This window comes from Typopeltis vanoorti, chromosome 12 (assembly GCF_054136105.1).
Source record: "Typopeltis vanoorti isolate ZY-2024b chromosome 12, IOZ_Tvanoo_1.0, whole genome shotgun sequence".
Taxonomy (NCBI): domain Eukaryota; kingdom Metazoa; phylum Arthropoda; class Arachnida; order Uropygi; family Thelyphonidae; genus Typopeltis; species Typopeltis vanoorti.
In genome coordinates, this window is record NC_143560.1 from 91,582,414 (window position 1) to 91,609,863 (window position 27,450).

Genomic DNA, 27,450 nt, shown 5'->3' on the forward strand with positions numbered 1-27,450 from the left:
TTTCCACAGTTCAGAAACCTTGTTTCCAGACTGTGTTTTTTTTAGAGACCAAACATGGAACTTTTTGAAGTTACTTCAGGCTTCCAGTAAGTGGGTGGTGATCTCACACCTCAAGTCAATCGCAAACATCCATGCCTATGATGAGATTTGAACCCACAGATCACTTGCATTGAAAATGACTACTTGAAACAGAAATGAAAATATGCAATTTAATAATTAAATTTGGTTGCTAACCTGGTTGGCTGATTGTTTGTCAATTGGACAGCGAGTATGTTAACCATTCAGCCAACCAGGTCAGCAACTAAAGTTAATTATTAAGTTACATATTTTAATTTCTGTTCCATGTAGTCATTTTCAATGCAAGTGATTGCAAACAACTATGGCAATACAACTACTTAAGCTGTTTTTCATGAAAAAATTATGAAGCTGCTTGTTATCATTTATTTACTTTTATGTTATACTTGACAAAATATAGTGTTTAAATATTGTTTAAAGCTTTATCCAAGTGTAAGCAAACAAAGTTCGTGCATGACATATTTTCATGAGTAGACCACTTGTGTATAGAGGCTTAACATCAGTTGCCTCATTATCCTGTAATTCATAAACATTATGGGAAGAGTTACTACCCAGATCCAAGGTTAAATCGATGCAGAAGTCATGTAGTAAAAATGGTGCATCACTATTTTTAAATACTCCAGATTCAGAGAGAGTTGTACAAAGTTTTTTTTTGCTTGGCTATAAAGTGTATTATACTTGACTAGATATACTGCTTAATCCTTTACCAAAGCAAAAGCAATCAAAATTTGTATGTGAAGTATCTTTGCTTACACTTGGGTAAAGAATTAAACAAGAATATAATTTTTTATGAAGTATAATATACTCTAACCTAGCAACAAACTTCTACAATATTTACTTTTTCTTCCCATTAAAAAGATTTTCCAAATTGTTTTCAGAAAATATAATTAAAATATCAGAATAGAAATTGAAGAACTTGAGATATTTCACTTTAATGAGAATTCTGTTAATTTTAACAAGGGTTTGGAAGGTAATGCATAATAAAAAGACAATTATGCTATGGATAATGTGGGAACTCTGCTTGATAAGTCTGTGCAATTCATCTTTTGCTTGGTAATAAACTCAAATTTATCATTTAACTTATTTTTTGTCAACAAAATAAACTTTTATTTGGTTTGCAGAATGGATTACCTTTGTTCTGAAGATGGATTGCATACATTTATGTTCTAAAATAATAAAACGGAAAAAGCGATAAACATGGTGTACATACAAATGTCTAAACATTTCATATCAGCTCTTAAGGTTGTTATTACAAATAAATATCTGCTATTAATGTCATATGTTAATATAGTGTGTTGATTATCAGCATCACAGAAATATTTTTAAAAAGAATGATGATAATTCTGGAAATAGATTATATTTTAAATACTGAAAATACCAAACTTGTTCATTGATGTTATAGTCTAAATCAATGGTGCCCAACCCTTTGTAGCTTGAGGACCATAACCTTCCTCAAGCTCATCATGGGCCATGTATCTAACATTTCTGGTTAAAAAAGATTTAAAATTCTATGTGAGTACTTCTTTTAATATAACCTATATAGCAATATTTTCATTTTATTTATTGTTATCATTATTATTTAATGTTTGGTTGCAGGTTGGTTGAAATAATGTCATAATGTTATCTTTATGTCTGTCACAGTAATTCATACTGGTAGTTACTTTCAAAATGGCTGGTTAAATTAGTTAAATGACCAGATATGGAATATTTATTAAGCATGAAGAGTTTGCCATGTATGAAAATGTATTTGGACAAAATACTTATCAGATAATTTTAAATTATATACTTAGAGAAAAGATATTTTGTAATTATGTATATATCTTACATAATGCAATATTAGTAATTTACCATCATGTGGTGCCAAACTTATGTGGTTTGTAATTGTATACAAAAGAATCATTGAGTGTGCTCCCGCAATGAGTCCCGCAATGGAGGTGTTATGTAATAATAAAATTAATGAGAATCCTCAATTTATCTTTAGTTTTAATGGAATTAATGCACAGCATTCTATATGAACCCTTGGCTTGTTTCACTGAACATAGTTTTTCAAAATTCATAAAAAAAATTGGCTGAAAATCTGTTACAGGTATTCGTTAAAGGCTCCCAAGGCATTTGTCTGTAAGCTGGTTTTGAAATTTAATTTTTATATATTTTACTTTTTTAAGATGCAAACTCACAAAATCTAAATTACAATTTTTTTTTTTTTTTTTTTTTTTTTTTTTTTTTTTTTTGTGTGTGTGTGTGTTGAGGAATTTGGTTTCCAATAAAGCTATTGTGAAAATTAATTGTTTTAAATATTTTCTCAGAATACCATTTTTCACTGAACCCAGCAATTTTGCATACTGAGGTGGCATATCCCTCTATTTTAGAGAAACAGGTCATTTTACTGTTAGTGGACAGAAGAACCTGACCTGCAACCTATAGGTTGGGCACTACTGATCAAAAATAATAGTCCAGAGTTATTGTTATGCTGGAAAATTAATGTAGTTTCCTCTTCTGAATATTTACCAATGATGATTTCCCTTGAAATAAACTGTTTTTGAGTGTATATTCAAAAATGATTTTCAGATTATTGAAATATACCAGAAGTATGAAATGTATATATGTTTGAATTATGTTTGATAAGCCATGTATTTCAAGAACTGCTGCACCTTAACTAAAAATCTATTTGTATGTTTTGCACTTTTCACAAATCTATACTACTATTTTATAATTAGTACAGATAATAAATATAATAATCTTAATTCATCCAGTTATAGTGGCATCTTCAATTTTAAGTTCACAAGCAGAAAAAACAGATGTAGTTTATTTTCTATTTTATTCATGTTAACAGATTTCAAAATCTGAAGAGAAAACACAAACAGATAAATTCTAAGAAGTTAATGCCATTGTACTAGCAAAAAATGCTTTATTTTAATTTTAAGATTTTAATGAGTGTATTTTAGTCTTTACTCTGTGAGTTCCTGAGAATGCAAGTTAATTTCTATGTGCAATTGATGTTGTAGATGTTATGTTATGCAGCTCTAAATTAAACAGCAATGCAATTCTGAGAAATTTATCAGATTGTTTGCTAATGACTTATGTTATGCTTGTAAGTGAAGTAAATAAAATATTCTTATTGTTATAACAGTTTTAATTCTTCAGATATATATATATATATATATATATATGATCTTTGACACAAAAATATTCACAGCTGTCTAAAATGTGCATTATTATTATAAAATACTCAGTATTATAATGCTGAGAGTACAAAACAATGCTATAAAGATTTACACATCTAAAATACATCAGACATAGTATTCATTATGAACTTTTCATCACTTTTAAAATTTATTAATTTGTCGATATTAATGTTTCTTTGCAGAGAAAGAATGTAATTTATATTGTTTACAGTTTTACAATGTAGGTACACTTAACTAACTTTGGTTGGTTAACTAATGTAATCCTTTTAAAGTTTCAACCACCATGCAGGCTTTAAGGACATTTGAGAGTTATATATATATATATATCTTTTTTTTTAACGCAGCTATATCCCAGTGCAGACCAGTTCTAGGCAGAGGCAAAGAGCTATATCCTAAGGACAGCATTTTTTTTTCCTCAATAATTATTACAAATTTGTCCCTACTTTCAATTTACATAATCTTATTATGATTAGTTTCTTTCTTGCTTTTAATTCAAATGTGAAGTTTGCCTATTTCTTTTCCTATAAATTTTTTTAAAGAATTACTTCTTATTTCATGCATTAAAATTTTACTTTTATCCTTTCCCTTATATAAGAAATGAAGTTTCTTTCCTAGACAATATTTAATCCCTCCAGTGTTTGTAGTTAGTTGTGACTTGTTACAGAAAATTTTCTAGACATTGATATCTACCCCTGAAAATATCAAAAGGATATTTGTTGGATAAAAATAAAATGGTATCAGCAATATATCATATCCATTGATATGATATATTGCTGATAACTGAATTAACATAAATTTCAAATTAGATTTGGAATTTGCTGAAAAAGTACAATGGTGGCTGAAGTAGCTTGGGAAATATTCCATCCAGTAATTAATACAAGAGATGAAATTGAATTTACAAATTCTAAAAGGAATCGCACATCAAAGTTTTTTCTTTCCTTTTTTTCATTTGTGTGGGTGTAAAGGGAAGAAGGAGAAAAAAGAAATCCCACTGATAAATAATTTAAAAAATGATACTTTTGTGAAATGCTATTCATATTCAGGTAAATAGCTTTCACAGTGGTATCTACTCACAGTGTATAAAAATAACTTGATATTAAGAAAACACTACTGATATTTGGTCACAAAAAATGACATGAAATTAAATTCAGAAATGAAATACATAAGGGAATGTGAACATACTATGGAAAAAAAAGTATTTTTCATTTCATATCATATTATAAAATGCATAAAAGGAAAATGACTGGATATTTTAATTCTGTAGTCCAATACACAATTGACATGAGAAAATGCAGTTTTGCAAACAGCAATAAATAATTATTTTAAGTAAAAAGAGGTGATGGGTATCTCATATTGTATCTTTTGGTATATCATACCAAAAGGAAGTGGTGGCACCAACAGTCTAAAATTTCATCTGTAATCAATTACATGGAGTCTCCGTAGCTCAGTTAAAGATGAAGCCCTTTGGTTGGAAAGATCTGGGTTCAAATCTCATCTAGTTATCAGGACTTTTTGACTGAAGATGAGTTAGCCAATTTTACATGGAAGTGGCAGGGCTCCCGAAATTTGAGTTTTTCCTCCTGCAAGTAGATATGCTGGTCCTGTCAATATACACATCTATAGACAAAAAAATACTTGTCCTCAGAAGAGTGCAGCAGGGGAATGGCAAGTCAGCTGCATTAAATTGCCTAAAATCCCTTAGGCAATTTGATGCATCCCTTGTGAAGCATTCATTTTTTTTAAATGGCTATTAGTGGTTTGACAGATTACATAAAAGTATAAGAGACATCCAAATGTCATGAAGTATGAGGTCCTTATTCCTGTTTAAGGTACCATGTTGTTGTATATCACCTCTGAGGATTCCTTAAGTCATTGAAAAGTGATTGTCTTCCAGATAAGGTATCAAGGGAAGGGATCAATCCATTTCATGATGTTCTGAGAGGAAACATGTGCAATGAGGCCATTTTAATCTTTCCTTTTATACCCAATGTTGCCGCAGTGTTTTTTTTTTTTTTTTTTTTTTTTTTTTTTACAGATTTCAGACACCTTTTTCCAGTTTGTTTGATATAAGCTTTGTCAGAGGTATGCTGCAATTTTGTATCCCAGGATGTTTTTCAAAAAAGCACACTGTCTTTTGGCAAACAGAAAATTTTGTAGGGTATGAACAGGTTATACAGCAGTTCTAATATTGACTTCTTTTAGAAATTTGCTACATATTTTGACACTCTACCAATGTAGGGGAAAATGATATCTTTATAATTTATTTCTGTAATCATATGAGTTGGTTTTGAAGAGAACATATTTAGTAACTTTTTTGAGTAGCTGTTTTAAAGAAATTTATTGAAAAGAAGTTTAAGTTCGTATTTCCTTTTTTTGTTTCATCATTGATTATGCTTGTAACAGTTCTTTAACGTTGTGATAATTTCCAGTTTTTGATGAGGAAGATGAAAGGAGTGGGCATGGAGATATATTTTCACATATAGGGAAGATATATATCTCCCTAAAGACTACTAACAAACAATATTCACCTAACTTTTTTTTTAGAACATCTAAAATATAAAAATGGAAGTTTGTTATGCTTTTTGATATCCAGAGTAAACTTAATTTTTAGAGTGGCAGCTGTTAAAGAAATCAACAAATTCCTCTGGATCTTATCATGCTGTGGGCATGGATGTTTATGATTGTCTATTAAAATACTAGTGGTGGTGGATAGTAGATGGTGCTGACGTAGTTCGCTGTAGTTGGTGGACTGATGGAGAGTTGTAGAGTTTGGACTCCTTGGAGGTGTCACATAATAATAATAATTTCTGGAAATAAAACTTTCCAAGTGAGGAAAGATGATTCGGTGTCAGGAAGAAAAAGATCTTTGAGGATATTGATAGATTCTTCATTTGGAATGTTTGTGAATAATTACATCATGTCTAAACTGGTTAAAATATCTGATGTGCTGAATTGGATGTTGTCTGCTCATCTCTCTCTCTTTAAAAAATTAACTGAATTTGTATGTTGATAAGCTTGGATACATATTTAGAGAGAGAGGGTAGGTAGGAGATCTTATGTCATCTATTACTGGATGAAAAGTAACAATGAGCTTGATGCATTTTCGGCACACAATATAATCTAGGAGTGACAATATCCTGTCACTCCTAGATTATATTCACTCTCCTTTCAGAGATTTAGGCTCAGTAGCCTCTTTCCACCTTTTTCTTGATTGTCCCCGACTTCTACATCCTCTAACCAAGTGGCATCAAATTATCTTTTTGGATAATCCTGAATAGTCCATTCTTTCAATATGTTCAATCCATTTCTTTCTGTATATTCATATATTTTATCTAATATTGAGTCTATTTTTAGTATCTTTTCTGTCTAGAGACTATAGCCTGCTGTCCTTTGTAGGAATTTAAATTATATTCTTGTTTAATCCTTTACCTAAGTGTAAGCAAACAAACACTGCACATGAAATAACCTCACAACCAGGTTACTTGTATATAGAGGCTATTAGTTTCACATCAATTGCCTCAGTATCTTATAATGCAAAGTATACTTCCTTTCTGATATGAATATTGTTATGCATTATGGGAAGGATCCCAGACCCAATAAGATACCAAGGTAGAATTAATGCAGAAGTTATATATATTTTTTCCACATACAAGTAGTAAAAAGTGTATCACTTTATTATTAAAATACTCTGAATTAGGGATAGCTGTAGAAAGTTATTTCCACTTGGTTACAACAAGAATATAATTTCTTGTCAAGTACAATTTACTTTGTAACCAAGTGAAAAAAAACTTTCTACAATTTTCCCTTTCATGTTAGGCTCATGACTTATCATGGTCAAGCAACTTGACTCCTTAGAAATCTGATACTGTTTACAATAAGTTGGTTAATCTTCTCTGCATTATCTGCTATAGCTGTAAATTGCACATTCTTTGGTGCTGGTTTGCCTGTTTTATGGGATGATAAACCTAAATTTCCAGAAGGAAAACTGCCACCTCTGCATGAGACCAGCATGCAGAAGTGGCAGGGTTTTTTCTCCTGATATGAAGAACACTTCTATCAGGGCTTTTTCAACTGAAGGTGAGTAGCCCAGATTTTCACATCCCAGATGGGATTCGAACCCTGCACTTCTTGCTGTTTATTTGCTCACCTGCAAACAACAGGGTATTATCTAGTTTAAATGCTAGTTTTATATTTTTCTACCATTTCCTTACTATTTCATCTGAATACATACATATATATGAAATAAGAGTGTTGATATTTGACATCCTTAATGGACTCCTCTGTTTATTTGTTTCCATTCTGTAACTTTTTTCATCGATTCTTATTGCCGATTGTTTTGATACAGATTAGTTATTACTGAGAGTATCTGATTTGGAATGTTTGACTTTTTGAGCATGATCCATTCCATGCTCAAGAAGCACATATAACAATTATGACTCGTCATAAATGTTATATGTGTTTTTATGTTGAATTCATATGAATTCAACATAATGTAAAAGCTGGGTTAATATGTGATCATCCTTTCTGGAAGCAGTTTGTTTTTCACAAAGTTTATATTCGACATATGATTTGAGTTTCGAAGTTAATATTTGTATTTAAAGTAGGATGATACATATTCTGTCTCTAAGTGAGTGGAAGAGTCTGACAGCATAGATAATATTTTGGCATCATAGTCAATGTCATTTATGATGACTGTAGCATTTCCCATTATCTGCTTCGAGGATATTATTCTTGATTATTATGCAAACTTTTCCAGTTCAGTAATACTGCTTTTTGGAAATGAGCTGGTAATTAGAAGGATGCGGTAATTAGTCCAGTGTTTAAAGCTCCTTCTTTGAGATAAATATGCAGCCATGATATCTACTTTTCGAATGTTAAGTAACTGCAAACCTAAAACCTTTGCTTAAAAATGGAAATTTCTACAAGATGATGATTAAGTTTGTAATCAGAGAAAGAGATTTACAACTACTTTCTCCATAAGCAAGGAATGGTTTACTCCACATTGCCAATATAGGCATTTAAATTTTTTTTGATAAATGGTTCCTGCAGCACTTTAATAAAAGTTTTTTTTTTTTTTTTGAAATGCATGTTATCAATGGAATTCCAAATATTTGGAGGAAATGACTTGGCCAAAGTACTATGTAAATTACTGGCTTCTGTTAAACAGTGCTAATCAAGTAGTTTGAATCTGGAAAAGTAACAGAGATAAACTTGCTCTGTTACTAATACGACTGTCTATATTCCTTTTAAAAAAAGAATGTCAGAATGTGAAACTGTTTTGCATTTAAGCTTCTCAAAATAACATACTTATTTCTTTCTTCCCAACAGAGACTAAACATACTGAAACCAAACCATGAGGACAACAGTTAACATTAACGGAACTACAGTTGCAGGATTTACTTTAAGTTTTATAGTAAAATAAATAATAATAAACTAAACTTCTAGATCTTTCTACTAGCTAACAGCTTTATCAGGAAGATACCATAGTAGAAAATATACACAAAGTTCTGAATAATTCTATCAGCATTTGTTTAGACACAATATTAATAGTAACAAATATTAGTCACATGTGACTAATGAAATGGAGTTTAATGAAATATGGTATTTAGGATCTCTTAAAATATACTGAATTATTTCAATTTTGGTTTCATTCAAACCATTTGTAGTGGTCTAAATGAAACCAAAATTGGCTTTTTGGCTTATGTCTAGGGTACATAAGCCAAAAAAAAAACAGATCAATATGTTATGAATGCACTATAATTTTTGAGACACTCATTAGATTTTTACAAAAAGTACAACATCATGGAAATACTAACAACTGAAAATTCAGCTGAACAATTTCACATTGTAGTTCATAAAAACAATCATAACAGTCCATTAAATCTGATGTTTTTTGGTCAAATGCTTTGACTATAATACAGTAATTTGTTGTTCAGAAACAGATTCTATGTTCAAAATAGACTGATGAAGGATGTCCCTCCCCCATTTCCCTTATTAATATCTCTGGTTTCATTAGTAACAGTGGTGCATCACTAATGATGAAATGAGTGAGTGCCACAAAGAGAGAGAGAGATGAGTAGCATGATCAAGAGTGAGGAAGGCAAGAATTCTGCTCTGGAATTTCACAGTTCTGATGGATAGTGGTAATTGTATTAGTGATTACTGAGTGAAGATACAACTCTTAGAAAGAGAGATCCTGAGAGAGGAAGTGAAAGGTATGAAGACTGAATTGAGCAGAATCAAGGAGGAGATTAGGAAACTTGAGTGGTTAATTATGCCAGTCAAAGAACAACAACAATATAAGTGAGAGAAAGTTATCAGAATGGGTGAAGAGAGAATGGGGGAACCAGGGAAAAGGGAGAAATCTGAGGAAGGTGAGAGAGTACAAGAGCAAGGGATAGAAGAGGAAAGATAAGAAGGTACATAAATGAGAGAACAAGGAGGGAGAGGGTCAGAGAAAGTGAAGATGCAGGTGAGCAAGGAATAAATGGATCTGTGAGGAGAGTAATGTTTGGAGTGATTGTAGTGTGCAAAACAGAATGTTAGAGGAGTGCTTCCTTAGAAAAACAACAGTGCAACTATAGCAATGAAGCAAGGTGAGAATATGGATCAGATGGCAGTGATGGTTGGTATTAATGCCCTGAGAGTTGGTATGAATCATGGTGAGAAATCTGAAGTTAATGTTAGATGTGTATAGCAAAAACGTGAGAGAGAGAGAGCACAGTGATAATGCAGAATTGAAGAGAAAAGTAGCAATAGCAAATGACATAATAGCAAGAATGTGTCAAAAGAGAGATCTGGAATATGTGGATGCTTGGAGTGCATTATTCAATGATAGAAGGCAACTATATGCAAGTGACCGACTGCATCTGAACTTGGAAGGATGCAGGTATCTGGAGAGATTATTGTTCTCTGGGCAAGTAAGAGTGTTAGGGCAGTGAAATTAAAGTTTCTGGGACAATAGTCTCATGAGGAACAAAGTGAGTAATCATTATGGGTGATTTTGCAATTCTTGAGCAAACGTCTTGGAAGCATGGAGACTAACACAAGAATTGAGTTAGATTTGATCTTAGCCCATCTGACTGTAACTGAGACGTCATCCATGCCCCTGGCTGGTGAGAGTAACCATGCAGTCTTAACTTGGAGGATAGACAGACATGCAAAAGTATCAAGCTGAAAAAAATTTGTGGAATTATAAAGTAAGCAATTATAACAACCTTAAAAATCAGCTTCAGACGGTTCCACGGAAATTGGAAGGATGAGATATCGGCAGTGCATAGGAACTAATTAAGAAATATCTATCAGCTGCAGCAGCAGCAATGACAGTCAAGTGAGCATCATCAAGCAGCAATCAAGTAAATATGATTTTGTGTGAGGCAGATGACTAATGAAATCAGACAGGAATTGTAGATGAAAAAGAGATGGAAAACAGTTGCACGAGGAATATAAGAAGCAACTAGCATCATGATCCAAAAAAATCCTATGGAATTCTTTCTTCATGAAGCCAGTGGAGGAGAAATTATTGACAAATGACCTGGTTAGATGGAAATGGGGGATAAGAATGAGTGACCAACGTAAATGACACAGAAGAGTTGTTGGAAGTTTATCCACTTGGTTACACTATAAATTAAAAATACCAAGAAATTGTATACTTGGTTTAATCCTTTATCCAAGTGTAAGCAAACAAAGTTTGCACCTGAAATATAATCAGGACCAGGGCAACTCGTATATAGAAGCTAATGATCATATCACTTGCCTTAGTATCCCATAATGCAAAGCACATATCCTTATTGGTATGTATAATGTTATGCATTATGGGAAGGGTCACTACCCAGACCGGTTTCGGCCTTTATTGAGGTCTCGTCAGTGGGAGCCAGACCCAGAGGTGATTCTAAGGTTGAAGTAATGCAGAAGTCATATTCAGACTCTAGACTGAACTGACTATGCAAATACATAGTCAATTCAGTCTAAAATGTGGAAAAAAAGGTCGTATTCTCAGATGAGAGCCATTTCTTTGTCCAAGGAGAACGTGTACCCTATATTTGCAAATCAGCAGCTGAGAAGACTTCTCCTGCTTATCTTCAACAAGCTCCTAAACACCCAGCTAAAAAGAAATTCTGGGGTTGTTTTACACATGATGGTCCAGGATCACTTATACCTGTTGATGGTATGATGAAAAGTGAAGAATACATAAAATATTGGAGAAAATAGTGGTCCCGCAGATCTAGAAAGACAAAGAACTCATCTTCCAACAGGATCTTGCTCCATGCCACACTTCAAAAAAAAAAAGCGAAAGAGTTTCTCAAAATTCACTACATCCAATTGCTTCAGTAGCCAGGTAACTCTCCTGACATTAACCCAATAAAAAATTTGTGGTCCATGGTGAAAAAGAGACTTGGAAAATTAAATTGTGATACAAAGGATAACTTAATACAATCCATTATAAAAGTATGGTTTCGAGATGCAGAAATAGGAAAAATGTGTTCTATGTTGGAAGAGTCCATGCCTAAGTGAATTAATGACCTTATTAGGAACAGAGGAGCACGTATAAATTATTAGGTAAAGTTGGAGTTTAATTTTGTACTTATTTTCTTGGGAAATTAAAATTTTTCTTTAAAATGTGAGTGGTTGGATTAATTTGTTCGCTACTATAATCTCTCTTCTTGCAGCGATATAGGATGATCAATTCTAATTATTTTTAGCCAAGATTCCAGAATCGTGATGTTATCTTAGTCATTCTTCTCTGGACTGTCTATAAGTTTCTCATCATTCCTAAAAGTAGGTAACACACCAGGTGACTGGGTAGAAGCGCAGAAATAATCAGCACTGTTTGCATTGTTTTCTGCATGGTTACTGGAAATTAACATGCCAAGTTGGCTATGATTAGTTTTTATGGGTATTCATTAGTACTATTTTTATGGGTAGAAAAAGGGGTTTTTTTTGCTAAATTTTCTTTTCCTGTCTGCTATTCTTACTTCTTTTTTTTGGTTTAACTGAATTTTGAACAAGGAGAGTTTCATCTACATGTGTGAATTGAGAGTGACAGATAATTTCAGTATGTCAACTGTCTCTGCAAAAAGGAAAAGTTCAAACTGACTACAATAGTTGGCATTGGATTGAACTTCAAAAAGTTTTTGCTCTACATTGTTTTCTGCATACTTATTGAAAATTAATGTGCCAAGCTAGCTATGATCTGCAGTCAGAAAAAGTATGGAAATTCTATGAAAACAACTTGCTTTCTGCTCATAAAAATTTAAACTTTATGAAACATTATCTCAAATAAACATTTAACATCATCAATGTCAATGTATTCACGAGGTTAAATATGGTAGTTACTGCTATGTAATCCGTTTCTGTAACAATGAACTATCTTGATGTATAAGAACCCTATTTATCTGAAATTTGTTTCAGTGAGAGAAATAAGTAAACATAGCAGACACAGTAAATCAGTGAGCAAGAAAAGAACTAATCGAGGAAACAAAATTTTAGACAAAAAAAAACAAAAAAAAAAACAGTAAGCAGAAAAAAACCAATGGACAACTTCAAGGAAATAGTAAAGAAAATAAATAATAAATTAAAAGATACTGTTGGTGGTGGTGGTGAGAGGCAGCAGATGGCATTGATGGTAGTGGTAACGTAGTTGTGTGTAGATGGAGAATTGAGTAATAGGGGAGATGGTGAGATGTGTGTAGCCAAGCCGGGTGCCCTCCCACGATGTGTCACGTAGTAATAATAATAAAGGCAAGCTGGTATGGCATTGACTGGTTACAGACACGAAATGAGCTACTGTGTTTATGAATGCTACAGGGTTCTGAATTAAGAGAAGGCGAATTAGTTACACTGTGTGAGTTAATCTGCCTGAAAATTGTTGGTATAATTAAAGTTCAGTTTTGATGATTACATACAGATGGTAATATAGATGAAAGTATTAAGTGTATTTAAGCAGAGCAAAAGGATTTATGATATATAAACTATGCCTGTATAAAGTGGAGATTCAGAATAAAACGGTGGTGGAGAATTTGAGGTGGTGGCAAGCAGAATTACAGGCTGATATATTTAATGGAATGTTGCTATAGGCCTGGAAATGTATAGGTAAATTGGTGTAGAAAAAAAAAAGGCACATGATAACTACAGGTGATTTTAATTGTGGACATATAGATTAGAATGAAAAGATGGCATCTAGGAATTTCTTGATTTCTGAAGGACAACTAAATCTTATCTTTCATAACTGCATTATAGGATGTTATTGTGAATGGGGTGATCACCAGGGTGACAGTCAACCTCACAGAATCCCTTCCTATCGGGCTTCTGTGAGGAAAGCATATATAACTACAAGGAGGAGACAGGCGAGGAAGGCGACTATGAGTCACTTTTTTCCTAGCTCGTTCCTTATATTCCTCATGTAACTGATTACTGGCTCATCCCCCACCATCCCATACTGCTTCACAATGCCTTTTTCTTCTTCTTCTAGATTGTATGCTTTAGTCCTATCACTCCTTCATTTTACATGGACTCTTTCTGATCACATATGGCAAGGCTTAGGTGTCATTGATTATTCATAATAGCTCTTCTTGGTATAAACAACACCAAAAGAGGAAAAAATACATTTATTAAAATTACTAATATTTCGCTGATTTTCTACCTAGCACTTCAGAGCAATTATAGCTGCAACAAGCACTGAACTAAATAATTGTGGGAAACAATTTAAATTGTAACTAAAATGAACTAATGTCCTTTCATTTCCAATTTGAATTTATTTTCTACAATTATTTAGTGCTTGTTTGCAGTTATAACTGTGTTCTGAAGCTGGGTGAGTGTGGTTTATACTGTAAAGCACTATTATAAATAACTTTTTAACTTTTGGAATATGTTCAAATATTTTTGCTACTGTACTGGTCAAGAAATTCTTAAACATATTCCAAAAGTTCAGAAAATTAGTAGGGCAGGTGTAAAATGAATGGGTGATGGGATTAAAGCATACAACCTGGAACAAGAAAAAGGAGAAGGCCTTATGGAGCAATGTGTGTGTGTGTGTGTGTGTGTGTATGTGTGTGTGTGTGTGTGTGTGTGTGTGTGTGTTTGGGGTGGGTGTGTTAGTAATCAGTTACATGATGAATATAAGGAACAGGTAGGAAGGCAACTTGTTTGGTAGAAAAAGTGAAAAGGGAGTATAATTAACACTTAACTAATCAGGCAAAGAAAACTCCTGGAATGTTCTGTGACCAGTAGAATAAAAAATAATTAGTCTGGCTTTCTACTGCTTGTTAATATTCTCTGGGCAACATGAAAGCTTAACATTAAATTTGGCAAGAATATCAAATATACAAATGTGTCAAACAAACACAAAATATTATCAAGAAATATAAACGTGGAAATGTTAAAATAATGTCATTTGGCCATGAATGTCAACACAAGCACAGGGAGTTGTTAGAATTGCAAAAAACATAATGGGAGTAGAAACAGTACAGCTGAACAGGCCAAAAATGTTCTAATTCTTGGGTAATGTTGATTATCTGTGGATGACATCCTTATGTGTGGATGTAGACCTCCTGCTGGATAATGAAGACATGACAGTGTACTATACTATGGCATAGTACTTTTGGCAACCTTTTACAAGTGATGAAGCAGCGACATACATGCAAAAATGATTGAAATCCCCCAACCCCCACCCACCATCCTCTTTAAGAAGCAAGTCTTGTCAAGGACATCATAAAAATTGAAGTAGAAAACACAAGAGTTTTTGTAAAAAACTTCCACGATAAACAAACTACAGCTGTGAAGTCATACTAAAAACAGCATTCAGAAGGATGCAATCAAGCAAAAATTGAAATAAAACAGCTATTAATGCAAAAAATATATATATATATATATATATATATTTCGAATAATCTTCTAGAAATTAAATCAAAGCTAGAATAGCAGAATTTTTTTTTTTTAAATCTCTAGACTGAGTATAACTAATGGTTAAAATCATGCCCAAGGATGTAATCTAGCACAATTATTCTATACCAAAACTAAATGCTATTATATTAATTCATAATTTCTATTACATTTTTGAGGGAAAAAAATCGCTCATAAAACTTTTTACAAGATTATAAGTGATAATAGTATTGTACATTGAAATCTCTAATAAAGAATTTCACATTTCTGAAAATGTGAACTAGAATAATTTTCCTGTGATGCTAATTCTAATGTGAATTTAAAACTAATTATTAAATTAACATATAAGTTAATGTAAAGTAGTAACCATGTAAAATAAATAAGTACTATTGTATTAGTAAAATATAACTAAGAACATTATTATAATAAAATATAAGAACTGTATAAATTTCACAAATAGATTTAAATAAAAGACAATCAAATAAAAGATTATTCAACATCAAAGCTAATAAACAAAGGGCATATTGGTAAGAGGGCGATGAAATCCTTAAATGTAGAGTCAACAGGAGGAAATGCACTATTTGAGTTCATAGGGAAATAACAGATAGTTTTGTAATTCCAAAACAAGGATACATAATTTATTTGTTATTACAAAATCATGAGCATAAAAGTGTATGTGCTCCAAATCATATTCTTTTTAGCTTGTAAATACTTATCATCTAGTAGCATTTATTTTAAGTCTAGAGAGACATCATTGAGCTTTTGCTCTCAAAGTTCAACAAGCTTTGTCTGTAAATATGGTGAGCATGTTTTACATCTGAGCATTTTCCACAATTGTCCAAGTATAACAACAACTTATATGAACATGAATATGGAGCTGAACTTGAATATATGAATTTTATAAATAAGTAGGCCTTCTAAGTTTCAAATCATCTTTAACCAACCTAAGGCAGCAAGCATTGATATGTTGTAAAAGTGTGCAAATGAGATGTATCTAGATCAAAGATATGTTTGGCTGAGTCGCTGGCCTGGTTGGCCGAGTGGATAGCGTATCCGCTCTCCAGCCAAAAGGCTGTGGAATTGAATCCCGCCATGGGCATGGATGGTTGCTATTGTCTGTAGAAATACCAGTGGTGTTGGTGTAGTTGCGGTCAGTTGGTAATTGAATTGTGGAGATGGAGTTGTAGAGCAGATGCCCTCCCTTGATGAGTCCTTGGACTCAAGGTGTCAAATAATAAAATGTTGCATACCTTGTCTATTTTTCTGTCACAAATGAAATGTAACTTAATCATAGAGTCAGAGGCATAGCTAGGACGGGGCAGAGGGGACGGTCCACCCCGAGCGACAGTTTGAACTTTTGCATTTCAAATATTGTAATACTACTGTGAATTTTCCTCACAATTGCTGTAAGTGTTGCTAGTTGTGAGAGGAGTTTTTCTAAATAAAATAGATTAAGAATTACCTACATTATTATGAAATAGACCTCGCCAATGTCATTGACAATTTTGCTAACAGAAAAGCAAGAAAAATAACATTTTAGAGAATTTTTAGAGAAACTTTAATTTGAAATTAAAGTTTTACTTCAAAAATAAACATTTTAATTTATTTCCCTATACATCGTTTTGACTTTTTGTAGTATTTTTGGTGTGTATTGAGAGGGGCGGAAAACTCAGGGACCACCCCGGGCAGCAAAAGCTCTAGCTACACCACTATATAGAGTTCTGATATTTGCTTAACCTTTCTATTCTCTGTTCAGGCATGCTTAAGCCTTTGTTATTAACAGAAATATTTATTCACAATCATTCTAGTAACCATATTTATTTGGCAGTGATTTAGTCATATTCATATCTGAAGTAAACAACTTTTTTATTTTTACTTAAAAATCAGATACATTCAACTCTCACTAAGCAAAAACTGCTATAACAAACTATCAAAACAGTCCTAGACAAAGCTATGGGGAGAGGGGGGGGGGGGGAATCATTGTAGCAAATTATTCATCATAACAAACTACTGATGTTGTCCCTTCAATTTTCTACATCAACAGTCAGTTTCAGACAGAATTATTCAAATCCATCTTCAATTCACTCAGTCCTCAATCCACAGATTTAACTTTGAATCAAACTTAAATTAGCTTATTGTCTTGGTTTCACTGTGAATGATTCTGTTTGAAACTAGGGTTGAAATGGTTTTGAACCAAAATAATTTTATTTTTTCTCACATTAATTGATAATCCAGGATAGAATTTTTTATCTGTCCAAATAGTTACTTGTTCCTCTGAAGATATATTTCTGAGTCAGAGAAAAAAATTTAACTCCCAGAAAATGCTCCATCTGAAAAACACACACACACACACACACTAGGGGGGGTTCTACCCTCCTGGCACCTACGGCACCCCCCCCCCCCCCCCCCCCCGAGTTCTGGGCTGGTAGGCCGGTTCTTCTTAAATTCTGATGACTCGACACTCAGGGGCCACCTTCGCTTGTCTACCGGCCTACCCTCTGAGTTATTATGCGTGTTAGTTTCATAACACACATTGTCGGCACTTGCGATGTGCCCGTTATTGAAATTCTTTTGTCAAAATGAAATGTAAGGAAGTTAAAAAATTGATGTACTTATCAGCTTTGAATAGTTGTGTTACTTTAAACAATTCATTTGTAGTTTAAAATATTAAGTTGTGTTTTATGAAGGCATGCTCTGTCGCTAACGGAGACAACGTGTCAGCCATTATACCCAGTTTCTTGCTTGCCAGTTTCATGGAGTGCGCATGCTCGCCGAGAAGTTTGATGTGTGATTGACAGCTGACAAGGAGAGCATTCGGTATCGAAGTAACGGGAGTAAACAAGAGAGCATTCAGATAGAAATTAGAACACAGGCCAGCAGATATTTAGATCTGGAAGAACTTAAGTTTTTTTTATGTGACAGTCGGAGGAAAATTAATAGTATATTCCGAAAAAGGAATCGTGGAAATTATTTTTTTTATTTATCAATACTTATTCCACTTTGAAACTACGAAGTTTCAAAGTGGAATAAGTATTGATAAATAAAAGAAAATATTGCTATAGTTGTTTTAAAAGGAATATTCGAGGAAATGCTAATTGGAAGATTAGTAGTAGATTCCAAAAAGGGAATTGTAGAACTGTGAGTTTTAAAGTGGAAGAGTTAAGACTGTCAATAAGCATTAGTGAATAAAAGAAGAGGTTGCTATTTACGTTCTAAAGGAATGTTCGAGAAAACTCTGATTAGGAAGTTTCATGTCTTAAGGATGCCCGATCTAACTATTATTTCTACTGAAGAGAAGACAGAATTGAGTCAGGAAGAATTAATGTGTGCTACATGAGTGATGAGAAAGGATCCTATGAAAATGAAGAATAAAGTCATATATCTTCGGAAAAGGGCTTTAACACAGAGAGAAACTGGCTATGAAACATTTTGTCATTGTGAAAACAAAGTGTTTAGTCTAGTCATAAGTGTAAGTTTATATTTAAAAGGCCTTGGATCCAATTATAATGTCAGCAAGTGTTGGTAAATAAAGGAAGATATTGCAATTGACGTTCTAAAGGAATGTTCGAAGAAACGCTGATTGGAAGATTAATAGCAGATTCCAAAAAGGGAATTGTAGAACTGAGTTTTAAGGTGGAAGACTGTCAATAAGTATTCGTAAATAAAAGAAGATATTGTTAATGACGTTCTAAAGGAATGTTCGAAGAAACGCTGATTGGAAAGAATTGCATGAAGTGAAAGTGTTTATACTTAGGTGAATTCAGAATATCTACACTTCAATGTCAAGAAGAATTAATGTGTGCTACATGAGGCCTTAACAGAGAAACTGGCTATGTACATTTTGTTATTGTGTAAACAAAGTGTTTAGGCTAGTAAAATGAGATGAACTATATGTTAAACAAATCAGTAATGGAATGAGTCAGAGAATGGCTGATCTCTTAACTGTAAGTTTATTTAAGACCTTTAGATCCAATTAATTTGTAGTTAATTATGTAACTTTATTTGAAGTATATATATATATTGTTTGTGTTTTATTAAATGTGTTTATTTTGTATTTAGTCTTGAGTCAGTGATTTTTTTTTGGATTCTGAAAGAAAGAGTTAAAGTCATTGCACCAATCGGAGTGACCCCTTGTGCATATATAGGTACGCTCGGAAATAAAAAGAATAATTGTTAGAAACAGAGGTTAAATACAATTAATCTCATCTCATCTCTCTGAAGACTCAGGGGGCTACCTTCGTTTGTCTACCGGCCTACCCTCCGAGTTCTGCGCTGGTAGGCCGGTTCTTCTTGAATTCTGATGACTCGACACTCAGGGGGGGCTACCTTTGCTTGTATTGCTTATAAGTTATAAGAATCTTGATATTGGTTAAGTTTATTTGAAATTTTTTGCTCTGAACAGGAACAATTTATTTGAGTGAAAAAAAAAAAAAAAGTGCTCCTCTGGATTAAATCTTCAAAGATAGATATCCTAGAACTTAAACATAAATTGCTTAAGTAGGAGAATAAAAATATATTTGTAAAAATATATATCATTTACACCAGAATAATTATGTGAGGATCAAAAAGGATTCATTCTTCGGATATAAATTTCAATCCCTGGTTTGAAATATCTGATTTTTAACATAAAAAAAAACAGTCTGTAGTGTTTGTGTTTTCTAGTATATCTAACACACAATTACCTTTTAAAATCTGAATAAGGAACATTTCCCTTTTCATATATACTGATAGTCAAATATTATTAACAAGAACTTTGTTTTTCATGACAAACAAAAACATTAGTAGCTATAGTAAAGAACCGATTAAAACTTAAAACCAATCTTTAAAAAATTGCTTAACGAATAAATTTTTTTTTCAAGTAAATATTATATCATAATGTAATGCAGCCATGACTTAAAAATGCTCCATTAATTTGCAATAAGCATTCTTCATATTAAGTTCTTTTTTTTTTCTTTCTTCAGATCTCATTAAACATTATTTATAACACACTCTTGCATATTTATTTTCATACTATATTATAACAATAACATTATACTATCATATTTTGGCAAAATAAAATAAACTTTTTTTTAACCTATGTCAATGTAAAATCTACTTATTTGCATGGGAAGTAATTTAGTTTTAAACTTATGGATTAGGTATGATTCTAGGTTCTAGAATCATACCTAATCTAGGATTCTCTTTTTGAAAGGGTGCATTTTAAATACTGGACATCAAATGAAAAGAATTAGAAAAATTTAAGTATAAAACAATTTAAGAAAGAAACGTTTATCCATAAACGTATGATCATCATAAGCAAGTGAGCAATATATCATTGGTACAATTAATTTTTATAAATATTTAATAAATTTTTCCTCTTCTTTTTTTTACTTAATTTAAAGAACTATTAAAGCAATTCTTAACCCTAAAAAATGTAGATGAAAATCAGCCTTAAATGTTGTAATATATATATTTCTAACATGGGAATGAAATGGGGAAATGTACAAACGGAGATGTTCATTTTAAGTCTCATATTTTGGTTTTAGAACTGATATTACTGCTCTGCATATATCATGAAGATCATATTTATGTGTCCATTTCCAGTCTTTTCTGGCAGTGCTGTCATCAAATACCTGAGGCCATGTATCTGCTGCAATAAAAAAAATTAAATATTCTGTAAAAGATTATGAACATCTTGACAACAAAATAATCTTAACATTACTTGTAATTTTTTGAGAAATTGTATACTTTTTCTATAAACCACACATATGAATCAAAAGATTTCTATGCTAGAAATCTTTTGATTCATATGTGTGGTTTGTTAACTGCAAGTGCCACCTGAAGTGGATGATGCACCACACCAAACATGGCCATAGGATGCTACAAAGGATAATATGTAAAAATATCCATTCGTCAGCAGACACGTTGAATCTGCACAAAAACATTCAGAACTGAGGCTCACAATGTGGGGGTTTCCATGATAGGACTGCAATATGCAAGCTCCACATTACCCGAATCAACATGCATCGTCATCATCAGTAGTGCAAAGAGCATGTACAGTGGGATGTGGAAGCTTGGAAAGCTGGGTTTGAAGTGACGAATCATACTACACCCTCTACCAAGCAGATTGATGGGTATTGGGGATGCCCTGTGAACATCTTACCAATGTGCTTACCCCAACTATGAAATTCGGAGGTGGCAGTCTGATGGTATGGTCCTGTTTTTTCTTGGTTTGGTCTCAGACCTCTGTTTGTGATGCCATGAACATTCTACTCTGAGAGGTATCTGAATGTTCTGGACAATGCAAAGTTCTTACTTTGTAGTGTTTCTATAGAACTGACCACTGTCTTGCTGAAGGAGACAATGGTCAGTTGCATATTGCAGTCCTATCATGGAAACCCCCACATTGTGAGCCTTGGTTCTGAATGTTTTTGTGCAGATTCAACGTGTCTGCTGACGAATGGATATTTTTACATATTATCCTTTGTAGCATCCTATGGCCATGTTCGGTGTGGTGCATCATCCACTGCAGGTGGCACTTGCAGTTAACTCCCTGCACTTCCATCTCAGTATGGTATCACTGACTGCTGACCAGGGATGGCCCAATTTGTCAACAATTGGCCGAACATTGCATCCTATCACAACACCTCTTTCAAATTTTGTCAGTTCCCTTCTTGCAGCCAATTCACCTGGACACAGTTGCACTTACTTGGGAACATTATATTCCTTCAATCCATACTGGCTGCATGCACGACTCATTACAAAGCGCAATGCACCTTGCCAATGGGGAGTGTCCGTTGACTTCCTTTGAAGCAGTGTATATGTCTATGATTTTGTGTTAATTTGTTTATGACAGATGGTACGCCTTGAACTTCCAGAATATGGACATTTACAGCCAAAGATCTATGTTCAGATGTAGATAATTTCATAGTATATTTCTGTACACATCAAAAACCAGTATGTGATTTTGTTTGTTATCAGTGTATGTATATACATCTGTGTATACACTTTGATATAAAAGTTGAAGCACAGAGTGAGTAATTTTAAAAATAATTAAGATTTTTTTGGGGGGGAGGGGGGGGGGGTTCTCTTCCTTTTTTGGACATCAAACCGACCCGTTTCTCAGAAAATCTTAAAATCTCGATTTACAGAAAACCTATACACACTAACAGATATCTCCATGGTCATTCCCATCATTATCCGCCTCAGAAGCTTGGAATCATTTCTACTCTAGGACATTGTGCTCGCTCTCTTCTTGATGATGAGATAGAACTTAATAAAGAACTCAATTTTCTCAAGTCTACTTTCCAACTAAATGGTTATTCTCAAAAAACTACTGATAAATTCCTATTTAATCCTCCCAGTCGCCATAATGAAGAGGCCATTAGTGTAAAAGGTAATATTTCTATTCCATACATAAGCTCTGTCTCACCGAAATTAGCCAAGGTTCTTAGAAAATACAACATAAGAACATTATTTACTCCTCTTCCTAAAATCCACTCCCTTGTGAGCCATCAGAAACCTAGACATCATAATCTTAAATATCCTGGTGTTTACCAGATCTGGTGCAACTGTGACATTTCTTACTTTGGCCAAGCAGAGAAGTCAATCGAGTTATGCAATGAGGAGCACAAGAGAGAGAGAGAGAGAGATGTCACTTACAAGAGAATGTGAGCCAGTGCTTTGTCTAGTCATGTTCTATTTTTGGCCAATTCTAATGAAGAAAACCCTAGCCATACAGTCCTATGGGACAAGCCTAATAACATTTTCCGTTGTCATGATAAAGTAGAAAGGAAGATAATACAATCAAAGGAAATCATTCTCAACCCCCTACATCTCAACAACAACCTGAGTTACAATCTTTCAGACACAAGATGCTATATGCATGCATACGCCCAACAATGAAGCCAACGAGGAAACAATTTTGAATGCGCAGACTTCAACATTTCAACGTTGAAATGTATATACACTAATTTTCTATGTTGTTTACAGTTATTTCCTCCATGTTTTTTTACTAATTATTTCTTCTTTTTTAATGTGCACCTGATGAAGGGTGATACAAGCTGAAATTAGTTGTGTCGTGAACTAATAAACTTTGTTTTCATTTCTCTCGGTTCTAGTAACTCAATCTTTTTTATAAAAATGTACAACAACCGAGTAAATTTTTTATGGCAAAGCGGCAGCTAGAGCTTATGCACAAATGTCTACAGAGTGTACCAGCCAATAATAAAAAGTATGATAGGAAAAATAAGAGTATGATTGTGAACGTAAACAAAATGAAGGAGCGAGTGCTGTATGGAGATTCGTTAGTATGAGGTGTGTTAGTAGAAGATTTGACAAAATCGTACCAACCTGGTGCAACCATCAAGGACGTAAGTGAGTCTATTAGAGAGCAAAAGGAAAGGGTGAAAGAAATGATAGTTGTGGCAGGTACGAATGATTTGAAAGGAGATAAAATGGAAATGATAGAGGACCTGAATGAATTGTTTGAGGTAGCAAAAGAAAAGACTAAGAGAGTTAGGATGATTAGTCTTTTGCCGCAGTATGATAATGAAGTGTTCAGAAGGAGGGCCATAATTGCAAATGACTTTATGCGTGGGTTATGCATGACGAATGGTGTGGAATTTGTGGACATGTGGAGTGAGTTCGATGGGTGAAAGGATCTATATAAGATGGATGGTTTGCATTTGAATGGATTCGGTGTAAGGAGACTTGAAAAAGTGTTGTTGAATAAAGTGGATGTGCAGAATTAGGGAAACTAGATTTATTAAGGGGGGGGGGAGTAGATATTCAGACCTTAGGGAGGCAGTTGAGTGTATGAAAGAGTATAATATGCCTGAGCCTGAATAAGAACAACAAATTAGAATGGAATAGTTAGTATAAGGCATCAAGGTAGGGATGGGGCTAATGGGGGGGTCTGTAATTCATGTACACTAATGCTGGGAGTATTAGGAACAAGAGGGAAGAATTTTTGGCCTTGGTTGGCACTTCCAGACCACAGGTTATTGGCATTAGTGAAACATGGCTGACTGTAGATGATATAGCTAGTGGGATTGAATGCGATGGGTATAATGTACTCAGGAATGACAGGGAGAATAAAATGGGGGGGAGGAGTATTGTTGATGATAGCTGATGAGCTGCAGCCAAGGAGAATAGAAGTTGTATTGCAAGATAGAGAAAAGAGCACATTTGAGGCCATTTGGTGTGAGATTGTGGCTAGCAGAACAAAATATACAATTGGGTGCTGCTATAGACCAGGTGATGGAAAAGATGGTGGAGATAGTATGCACAAACAAATAGAAGAAATGAATGGAAGGAGGTTAATTATTATGGGAGATTTCAACTATTCTAGCATTGATTGGAGTGAGGAGAGGACAACGGGAGGAAGGAACTGGATTTTATGCGGTTATTAAGGGATAACTATCTGCGACAGCATGTAATGGAAAATACTATGGATCAGAGAGTGTTTGACCTAGTAACTGCATCTGAGGATTTGGCTGTAACTAATATGACCACATTGCCACTGGTGAGGCAATGTGGTCTCACCAATTGGTGAGAGTGATCATAGGGTCTTGACTTGGGAGGTGGCTAAATAAGGTGTGGAATTTACAATTAAGACAGGGTTCATGTGGAATTATCGGGCTGGTAAGTGTGACAAGCTTAGGAGTTTGATTGGTTCAGTACCATGGCATATACAACTGCAAGGGCTAGTAGTTGATAGTGCATGGGAGGCGATTAAGAAGTGTTTGCATGAAGCAATGGCTGACTGTATACCTAGAGTCCGAATAATAAATCACATAGGGGGTTAAATGGATGAATAACACCATTAAGCTTGAGTTGCAAAAAAAGAAACAACTATGGAGGGAATTTAAGGAGAAAGGTGACTAGCAGGCACATGAACGGTGTAAAGCGCAGGCCAGAAGGGTAATGAGTGTGGTAAAAAAAGCAAAAAAGGATTACGAAAGAACATTGGCCATGCAGGCTAAAGAGAACCCTAAACAGTTTTTTGATATGTTGCAAGTAAAAGAAAAAATGTATATGGCAGAATGATTTTAAAGAATGCCGATGGTAGGGAGACAACTGAATCAGTTGATATAGTTGAGTTAACTGAGCGAACACTTTGCAAGAATATATCATCGAGGTGGTGACATTGCAGAAATGAAAGAACCAATAGATTATACGGAAATTGTGGTGAATGAAGTGGAGGTGAGTAGTCTATTACAAAACCTCAATGTCAATACATCTGGGATTGGATGGTATACCAGCTCGTGTCGTACGTGAAGCGGCTAAAGAATTGTCAGTACCCTTGACCATTTTGTTTAATTGAGTCTCGGGTCTGGGTTAGTCCTGAGGGGATGGAAAGAGGGGAAAATAGTTCCACTGCATAAAGGAGGTTCCAAGACTGCTGTTGTAAATTACTGACCGATTAGCATATCAGGAATCGTTGTCAAGGGCTTGGAGAAAGTAGTCAAGAGGAAAATACAAGATTGGATAGAAGAAAATGGGATACTGTATCAGGGACAGCATGGTTTTGTGAAGGGTAGGTCATGCCTCAGTAACTTGCTCATGTATTATAACACAGTGACGGCTGAACTGGATAAGGGTAATGGGTTTACAATGATTCTACTGGACCTTACTAAGGCCTTTGACAGGATACCACATGGAATTCTAATCAGTAAATTGCAACATATGGGGATGGATAGGAGGGTGGTTGATGGAGAGATATCAGAGAGTGCTTTATTCAGGAGTAGAGTCCACAAGATGGCCTGTGACTAGTGGTGTGCCACAAGGATCTGTTCTTGGACCACTGCTGTTTAATTTGTTCATTAATGATATAGGAAAGGATCTGAGAGGAACAGTTCATTTGTTTGTGGATGATGCAAAGTTGGGTAGGGCAATAGTGAATGCAGATGATGTCAAAATTTTGCAAGAAAATTTGGATAGATTGGAGGACTGGGCTAGGGAAAATGGATGTCAATTTAATGTGGCAAAATGTAAGGTTATGCATTTTGGGGTGAAAAGATTAGCAGCAGTATATCACATTGGTGGAACCGTACTCCAGGAGATTGATGAGGCCAGGGATTTGGGAGTGTTGGTGGATAGAGAATTGAAGTTTAGGGGGAACATTGCAAAAGTGGCTAAATCAGCTCATCAAATCACTTGGTTTCTGAAAAATACTTTAACAAGCAGACACAAACAAGTAATTGTTCCTCTGTATTGGGCCTTGATAAGACCCCCATCTAGACTACTGTGCTCAGATATGGGCACCAGGGTTTCTTCTTGATGGGGAGGAGGTGGAGAGGATCCAGAGACGAGTGACCAAGATGATAGCAAGTCTGTGGAATGAACCTTATGAGAACAGGTTGAAGATTTGTGGGTTGCAAAAATTGGTCGATAGGCAGAAAAGGGGTGATATGATTGAGACATTCAAATTACTGAAGGGTTTCTATAAGATTAATCCAGAAGATATTTTTGAGAATAGGACTGGTGGTGGGAGGACTAGGGGCCATACATGGAAGCTGGGCAAGAATGTGGTTAGCAGAGGTGTTAGAGCCAGGTTTTTTACTTGGAGAGTAGTGAATGAGTGGAATAAACTGCCAGAGTCTGTTGTGGGTGCTATGATCATGAATGAGTTCAAGGCGAGGTATGACAGATACTGTGTGAATGTTGAATTGCTGTTCGTGACTTGATGTTAGGGCCTCCCTCGATGAGTCTGTTGACTCCTTGGAGTTGCCCAGAATAATAATAATAATAATAAATAAATCTTCATACATACATACATATATATAAATCAGAAAAATCCAACCAATATCACACAACAATTTCATACAATAAAAAAATTTCCAGATTTACTTCACCATCAGAGGGTCTTAACATATTCAAGCCTGTATGTTGTTCATCACTGAACCAAAGCTAACATCCTCTGTAACAACATCTCACCTCAACTTTCCTCACTGCATTCTCCATGAGGCTTTCTGTAAGAAGGAAAATACTTGTTTGTCAAATCTGATATCCCATGCTTAAGATTATCAGACTGGGGATTCCCTTTATATGCTCAAGACATCCTTACCTTACTTTGCTTCCTCTACCATTCTCCCAACTTGACTTACTGGCTATTTGACTATTTGTATCTCTTTAAGTCAATCACATATAATTTAATTATTCCAACATGAGATAACCTTCTTCTTCTTAGGTGATTTCAATGTCCAGCAATTCAGACTGTCAACATTTTGTATTGGATAAGGCTGGATAAAGAAAAGTTTGGAGAAACTTAAGTAGTGCTCTTAATGTTCTAGCCTTTGAACCAAGCTACCATCTTATAGCATTCCTC

At 34.2% G+C, this 27,450-nt stretch overlaps 1 protein-coding gene across 1 annotated transcript in view; it reads right to left on the reverse strand.

Moving 5' to 3' along the window:
* Positions 1 to 20,469: 20,469 nt before the first annotated feature.
* The window catches only part of Tdh (L-threonine dehydrogenase), a 240,374-nt gene continuing 233,393 nt past the window's right edge, over positions 20,470 to 27,450 (reverse strand). Inside the window, exon 8 of the mRNA XM_090401872.1 lies at positions 20,470 to 20,769. Coding sequence (XP_090257998.1) covers positions 20,642 to 20,769 — 128 coding nt within the window. The 3' untranslated portion in view covers positions 20,470 to 20,641. The remainder of the gene's footprint in view (positions 20,770 to 27,450) is intronic.